Here is an 8,476-nt window from a genome sequence, read left to right as displayed (position 1 = left end):
TTGTTTTATTATCACTGTTTTGTACTTTAGGCCTGTGGAGAAAATTATTGTGAGTATGTAAGGAGTATCTGAATTTGTAAATATATTTGATTTTAGATTTGGTAGCTATGTTTTTTTTTTTTTTTTAAAAGGTTAATAAAATATCAAATATTTTCTATTTTTTTCACTTAAGGTTGATGTATAACCGGATTGTGTTTGTTAAAATTCGTTCTAGTTTTTTTTTTTTAAAACCTGATTTATAGTTATTACTGTTATTATCTTTTTTGATTCTTAAATTCCTTAAAATTATAAATATAATTTGTTTGGTAAACGCCTTATTTCTATGTTTAAAACTTTTAATGTGATATCGACTTTCAGTATATTCTAGAAAAAAGAAAAAGGAACCTTTTCTTGTTGCTAATATATTTCCTTTCTAATCTTTTCATTTCTATGCTTTTTTTTTTTTTTTTAAAAAACTTCTTTGACTATAAATGTATTGTTTTCCTTTTTCTTTTTTTTTTTAAATTATTTGAACATTATCTGTTCCTATAACATAACATGATATAAATACAGTCAACATGTAATATATATTATGAAAACAAAATTATATTGGAGATATCTATGTATCTCTAACGAAAAACAAAAATATAAAGTAAAAAATAAAATAAAAGTAGAAATTAAAAGTGTTAATTAATTTCTCTTACTTGTTCTCTGGTTGAGAGTTTACGAAATCTAAGTCATCATCTGTCTCTGTTTGCGGAGATTTAAATGATTCTGAATAGTTATCTTCTTCCTTGTCCTGAGTGTCAGGAATGACTTTTTGGAATGTAAAGTCCATTTCTTCTTGAACCGACTCTGCTGGGCTCTTCTGTTGTTCCGTTGATTCAATCTTTTCTTCGCTCTTCTTTTGGCTGGTTAGTTCTTCAATGTGAGGAGTTCCTTCCCATTCCTCATTTGACATATATCCTGATTGTGGATTAATCGACGGAGCCTCTTTTTCTTCCGGCTGCGTTGGTCTGGGTGATGTTTTTGGTAGGGTTGAGTAATTATGTTTACTTTTACTTCTAAATTCTGGGATATTTAGGTTATCCTCTCTTGTTGGCGTTGTTCTGTGTTTGGATGTTGTTGGTTTATTTTGATGATAGAAATCTTTATTCTTGATGATTATTGGAGGTTCCTTCCTAGTACTTTTGGTGCTTTGATATCTCTCTTCTTTGTAGGTTATGGGTAACTTACTGATTTCTCTATCTTGCTGAAAATTGTGTTTTTCCTTTTGATAATTTTTGAGGTAGTACCTTTGTTTGTCCTCGTATATCTGATCCAGTTCTACTTCGGTTGGTTCTCCTTTGCTTCCTTGAATATATTTGTGGTCTCTTATGGTTCCTGGTGACGGTTCTTTCAGTTTGTTTTTTATGATATTGGTAAGGTTTTGTTCTTTAATCCATTTTATTAATTCTTCAATATCATTATCATTTTGGATACCAAAGTTCGTCTTGTAAGGTTTGTGATTTCTTTGTTTATGAGAGTAACTTTCTTTTCTCTCCTCCATGTCGTAATCGTATTGTGACGTTGGTAATATCTGCGTGTCTTCTGTTTCTAATGGGTAAAATCGATTATTTTGGTTGTTACTGACCTTAGAAGATTCTGGTATGGTACGTCCTTTGCCATCGTACCCCCTCGACTGTCTTCTGTTGGGTGTGAACCAATCGTTTGCTCTTATTGGGCACGGTCTGTCCTCCCATTTTTCTATTTCCATTGAGAATCTGTTCCTGTTATTTCTCTGACCTAATGCTGGAAAATCCTCTTCCTTATATTTAAAATTGTTGTTGCCTCTAAAGTTCAGTTCCGTCATTGCGACGCTTTTAGCTTCATGGAAAGACATATTTTTGTATGCAATCAACTTGTTAATTGCTTTTTCTAGCACTGCATAAGGGCATTGCCTATTTAGGGCCGAGTGATCATCTTCACAGTTTGCACATTTCGGGGGGTTGGAACACTCTCCGTGTGCTTTGTTTCCGCAATTGAAACACTTACTTATCGCCTCTCTACAGAAGCGCTTCGTATGACCGAATCTTAAACATTGATAACACTGTCTAATGTTTCTAACAAAAGGGGTCACATTGAGCGAAACGTGCCCTTCCATGATCACCAGCTTGGTGGGAAGGCTAGTTCCCCTAAACTTCACTAACACCATGTGCGTATCAACCCACATATCCATTGTCAGTCTTCTTTCTCCTTCTCAGTCTTTCGAAAGATTCAATATTTTGTCCCGGGGATGTTTCCTCTTTTAGTTCTTCCAATGAGTATTCCCATTCCTTTATAATTCCTACCCTGAATTCTGATCTCCTTGGAATGCGGATTTTGTACTCCCCATTATTCTTTTTGACGTATTTGTTGAAAATAGCTCTTCCTTCTTCCGGGTATTTTATTTTAATTTCCGCTATATGTTTGTTGAGCATTTTGATAGCTTCGATTTTTTTTAAATCTTCTCTTAAGAATCTAAAAATTTTAAGATAATTAAGTTTTTTGTTAGATTTAAAATTATTTTTACCTTCTTTTTTGTCGAACTTCCTAACTACTTCTAGTTCAAAAAGAGAAATAGATTCTGTGTCCCCTTTGATAGGGGATTTTCTTTTCGTCTGTATCACCTTTTTTTTGTCGAAAGACGAATCTGAATCTGTATCTTTGTCTGCATGTGCCGCGCCACGTGTTGCGTGTCGGCCGCCCACGCTTCTTACCTTAGGAATTTCCTGTCTAGAATTTATCGATTCGATTATCGATCGAACGTTTAGATCCTTTTCCGTAATATTTTCTGCTTCGCTTTGGTATGTGTTTACTTCTATATTAACTTTTTCACTTCCTATTATTTTCAACTTCTTTCTCACGTTTCTACTTTCGTCGCTATATTCGTTCTCGTTTGCCTGTTCTAAACTCTTTCTTCTTGTTTTCCCTTTCTCCTGTGATGGTGGCGCTGAGTGCATCTCCTCCGGCGCGCTGGTTGGTCCGTCCCCTTCTTCTCGATTTCCTCTCATTGGCTGGGTTAGCTCTTCTCCTTTCCTATAGGCTCTCATTCTGTAAATTTCTTCTGCCGATCTTTGGATCAATTTGATTTTTGGATCGCGTAGTGCTAACGCACTTCCGGTCTTGGGGAGGGAGATCCCTCTCTCCCCCCCTGTTCCTTCTCCATCTTCCTCGTAACTGTCTCTCATGAAGAGAGAGAGGTTAGTTTTATTTCACTTTTCACATCTCGATCGGGTGAGTCCCCCCCTTTAAAAATTATTTACTAGGGTTGTTCCCCCCACCTCACTGAATGTTTTAAGTATAAATTCTATTATTTAATTTATATAATTTCACCACAATTTTAAATTCTACTAGGAACCACAATTTTCCGTTGTTACCATACCACGCGGCAAACCGGAAGTCTCGCGCCTGAATCTTCAGGAATACCCACTAAAACCCTAAGGCCACCGAGAAATTACTCTGACTCGGTTTCGGAGTTTGACGACGGGGCCGGTGAGTCCACCCGTTCAGCCCCATCGTCTAATATAGAATCGGTGATGTTATCCAATTCCTGGAGTCTATTTTCCTCCCCTGTTACGCGACGAATAAAATTCTGCCACATCACTGGAGATACATTCTCGATGGCTTCGTATATCAGTTGCCGTACGTCTGGCAACTTGTACGTGACAACGTGAAAATCTAGTATTTTGTAGCTCCAGCAATTCAATTTGTAAATTTGCGGGAGCTGAACTTGCTTTGAATTGAAAGGGTGATGTGATAATTTGCAGTTACAAATCTAACTGTAATAAATCTTAAAACCGCGATAAAAATTCTCGTAAAAGTGACTGTAAAACGGTTACATAAATACTGAAATCTTTATCACCGGCCACGGACTCTAATTTCTTAAAATGAGTTGTGTCTTAATCATTTAACTGACCAATTCCAGCTTGGCTCTAAAAAGCTGAATCGAATCAAATAATTGGACGACTGTATGTTCTCTACCTTGTAATACTAGATTTAAGGCATTTAAGTGGTTGGTGATATCGGATAAGAAAGCGAGGTCTCTTATCCACATATCATCTTCCAACTGTGGAACTGCGTGACCTACCATATCCATAAACAGAGAAAGTTCTTGACGAATATGAAAAAAGCTGCGGCGTAGACAATCCTCTGTCTGCTCTGTCCCTCGGGCAGGTAACTGTTCTATCTACCCATATTTTTCTTCGACAGTCCCCGGCGTTAACCCAGATTTCGTCCAGGTAATAAATTCTCCATCCGACATTTCTCTATTTCCAACAAATATTTTTGTCGCCACGTCACGACGTAATCTTGTTCTATTAACCACATCACTGGTCATACATTCTCGATGGCTTCATATATGTATAAGTTGCCGTACTTCTGGCACGTTACGTGCTCTTACGTATTCTTTAATATATGCCCATGCTAATTCGATGGGGTTTAATTTACAGTGGTACAGGAAAAGTCGCAACACTTCGTGGCCATGTTGCTTGACGTATTTATTAATAATAAATTATATAATTTATAAAAATTGAAAATTCATAAAAAATTTATGAAAATAAATTATAAATTAAATGTAAATTGGCAGGTTTTGCCGCCTCCTCGGCCGCGGCCTCTCCAGCTGCCACGCCGGGAATATAGTTCCCGGGCGCGGCGACTCGCCCCCGCTGACGTTCCTAACATCATTCTGTCGTTTCTTATGCTTTTTAACTAACTCTAATAATTGCGCCTTCACGAAATATGGTTCCACTTTTTCCCCCCTTACTGACAAGCCACGTAATCATATCATTCTTTCTCTACGTCATATTAGGGTATACCATGTCATATCTTCCATTTTAATGCTATGATACGGGGCATTGTCCATCACTATGACAGCCCTTTGGGGAAGGTTACGGGTAGATTTCGACTCAGTATATAAAAGTGATATTTATTCGGCAGACGCGTATCCCGCAATCTGCCCTCGCCGAGATTCTCTACAGAACTAACTTACGAACTAGTCATTCGTTCTTCCACGCCTAAAACCTTTCTCACTTCAATTCACGCATCTCTTTCACTCTGTTTAGACAAATGCATTCACCCTTAGTAATATTCGAACTAACCGAAGAAACATTCTCACGACATTCGAACCTATAACCTAAACAGTCACTCATCGCAGTCGCGCAGCACGCACCTCGATTCATTCGTCCAGCCATACCATTCGGAAAATCTAAACACAAGGGTGACGATGCGGCGCCAGCTCATCGTCGCCACAGTCCCATCTCTTAACATGGCCAAAATATTACGAAACCAATCGAAGAATGTATCTCCATTCATCTCGTCGTGATAATCGGCAGAATTTTTCTTCGACTCGAAACAGAGGAGTCCTCCAGGAACGAATCCATCTGCCGACCCGATGTGAAGAACGATGTGGCTTGTTTTTTGTTTTTTTTTGTTTTTTTGTTTTTTTTTAATTGTGTAACAGATTTCTGTTATTTACACATTTCCGTAAACAGGAATTTTTCTTTTACATTCTTTCTTAACTCTAAGCTTATTCTACCGGGTTATATTATGCTATAAGCGCTTTGAACATATGGATATTTTCTTAATATCTATTTGTACATTTTTCAAGGGTTTCGTATATAAAAATTAACAAATATCTTTTTCTTCTCTTACAGATATGGACATTAGTAGTCTTACAAAATATATTGAATATGTTATAATCTAAATTAAGGATGTATTATTCTACCAGATCTTTATTCTCGTGTGGTTCGCTGTGTTTTAACAGATGAGATTATTTTCTTCTATATTTATGGTTGTAAGGTACAATTTTATGTATTTGTGAATAAAGAGTTTTTTGCAATATTTCTTTGTTGGTATAATGGAGGCGCTGTGCGCTTGGGCAACATTCAAGCGATGGGTGGTGCCTACCTACTGGTTGCATCCCTCCTCGCTACTTGGTATTTTGAATATAGTTTACAATGTCACAGAATTATATAATACTTTTTTTTTTTTTTTTTTTTTTTTTTTTTAAGAATTGGGTAAGCAGGAAAACCTTTAAGGAACTGGATTTTATTTTAGATCTATGTTGACCAATACGGTCTCAGTCTTAATTATGCTTAATTGTCGTTTTTCCTTTCCTCCCCTTTCCTCTTTTTTTTTTAACTTATAAAAGTTTACATTTTTTTTTTTTGATTGACTAAATTCGAATAAAGTTGCTACTTGTTAGCACACGTTAGAAATAGTTATCAGGTTAATCAGTCTTATAATACAATATTTGCTTCTTTTAAGAAGATTACTAATGCTTTAAATACAGAGATCCTTTCGCTGTTTAATAGTTGCACTATGTTGTAGTTACTATTAATAATTGAGGTACCTATTTTATCGAACATGTTTAAACGCGGAATGATTCTAAATGGGCAGCGGAAGAGGACGTGTTCTATGGATTCATCCTCCATTTTACAGTCGCATATTCTACTGTCCGTTATGCCTTTTCTACCTAAAGACTCTTTTAAATTAAAATGGTTTGATCTAATTCTCGAAATCGACCTAATAACATGTCTGTCTAATGTATTTCCAAACTTTTGGAACCAAGGTTTAAACCTTAGTTTTTTCTTTTGTTCCCAGAAATTAGAGAAATAGTATGTCCCTTTATTCCTGCCAATTTCCTCGACTCTGCTGCTGAATAAATCCCAAATTTTACGTTTTTGATGTACCATATAGTCTAATCTTGAGATTGGTATATCTTCCCATGGTGGTTTGTTGGTGTGCTCTTTCGCGAGGATGTCCGCTTTCTCATTTCCTGGGATTCCTTGATGACCTGGGACCCATACCAGGACTATTTTTTCTCGATTCTTCAGATTTATCAATGCTTTGTAAATTGTCAGTATCCATGCGTTATTGCAACTTTTGTCTGTGGTATCGAGTTTTTCTATTACACTTTCAAGGCCTATGAGAACTGAGAGGGAATCGGTTAGGATTAATACATTTTTAAAATTCATGTGTTTAGTTATTTCAATAGCTTTAAATATACCTATGGCTTCTGTGGTGTAGATTGTTGCTTCTTTATGTATACTATAACCGGTTTCTATGGTCCTTCCTTGGGGTAGGTTGAGGATTATTCCTATTCCGTTTGAGGTTTTATTCTCTTGTTTTGATCCATCCGTATAACATATGATTGTATCCTCTTCTTTAACGTTGTGTTTATCCATCAGGAATTGATTAATCGTATTTAAGGGGATTGCTCCAGTTTCCAATATTTTGCCTGAATCCTTGTCTATATATATTTTTTTCAGGTTTTTCCTTTTATTTAAAATCTTCTCTTTCCAGTTCAAGCTGTTTTCCGATGTCTGATTGCTAAATAGTATGTTATTTTTGAGATGCGCTATTTCGTAAAAAGAAGTTTCCATTAAGCTGGGTTTCGTTCCTATTCCTTTATCCCATTGCGTTAAGTGGTCTGATTTATTGTGTCGCGAAAAATAAATCATTTGATTACTCAATGTATTACTATACCTTTCTGATTTTTCCATTTCCTTGAACCAGTATTTGTATTTGTATATTTCTTTATTGTGTAACAAAAATATTGTTATATACACATTTCCGTTGACTATAACTTCTCTTTTACATTCTTTCTTTTAACAAAGTGAACTTAGTCTACTGTATTACATTCTAATATAAGCGTTTTGTACTTGTGGCTGTTTACTTAATATCTATTTGTATACATTTTGAGGTTTTGTGTGTGAAAATCAACAATTATATATGTGTTACTTTTTCTAACTTACAATTATGAGCTTCTGTAGTCTTACTAAATATATTATATATATTTTGATTTTTTTATTAGAACTATGTTATTCTACCTGCTCCTTATTCTAGTTTAGTTCGCTTCGAGGAAAGTTTACAATATCACAAATCGCTTAATACTTTCATTCGTTGTTGTTTGTTTTTTTTTTTGAAATTAGAGAGATAGGAATACTTTTAGAGTATTTGGTTTTCGCTTTATATCTATATTGACCAAAACTGTCTCAGTCTTACTTATAGTCTCTTTGTTGTTTTCCTATTCTCCCTATTTTTTAATTCTTTTGTACTTATAAAAGAATACATTTGCTTGGTTAGAAAAATTACCTAAATTAGGATAGGTTACATCTCGTTGTCCCGTGTTAGCAGGATTTGTCGGACTAATAATACTCATAATACGATGTTTGCTTCTTTTAGGAAAGCTATTATTGCTTTTAACGCCGAGATCTTTTCGCTATTTATTATTTGCGCTACATTGTAATTGCTTTTAATTATTAAGGTACCTATTTTTTCAAACATTTTTAATCGCGGAATGATTCTGAATGGGCATCTAAAGAGGACATGATCTATAGATTCTTCTTCCATTTTACAGTCACATATTTTGTTGTCTATTATACCTTTCCTACCTAATGATTCTTTTAAGTTAAAATGATTTGATCTTAGTCTCGAGATTGACCTAATAGCATGCCTGTCTAATATGTTTCCGAAC

At 35.3% G+C, this 8,476-nt stretch overlaps 1 protein-coding gene across 1 annotated transcript; it reads right to left on the bottom strand.

Moving 5' to 3' along the window:
- Positions 1 to 679: 679 nt before the first annotated feature.
- Positions 680 to 3,050, bottom strand: LOC128875093 (uncharacterized). The gene is made up of 2 exons (XM_054120425.1): positions 2,531 to 3,050; positions 680 to 1,845 (listed from the first exon to the last, which is right to left on the bottom strand). The coding sequence occupies exons 1-2, from the start codon at positions 3,048 to 3,050 to the stop codon at positions 680 to 682; spliced, it is 1,686 nt and encodes a 561-aa protein (XP_053976400.1).
- Positions 3,051 to 8,476: the final 5,426 nt, after the last annotated feature.

Source organism: Hylaeus volcanicus, chromosome 4, assembly GCF_026283585.1.
Source record: "Hylaeus volcanicus isolate JK05 chromosome 4, UHH_iyHylVolc1.0_haploid, whole genome shotgun sequence".
In the NCBI taxonomy this organism is placed as follows: Eukaryota; Metazoa; Arthropoda; class Insecta; order Hymenoptera; family Colletidae; genus Hylaeus; species Hylaeus volcanicus.
Note: the sequence above shows the minus strand (reverse complement) of the source record. Positions and strands in the feature narration are given on the sequence as shown.

What these genes read in the sequence shown, in the direction of transcription:
- LOC128875093 (XM_054120425.1), bottom strand. Translation starts at nt 3,050, where the DNA reads ATGAGAGCCTATAGGAAAGGAGAAGAGCTAACCCAGCCAATGAGAGGA. An exon ending in GAAGTTCGACAAAAAAGAAG is followed by an intron (nt 1,846 to 2,530) that starts GTAAAAATAATT and finishes CTTTCCATGAAG; the next exon opens with CTAAAAGCGTCGCAATGACG.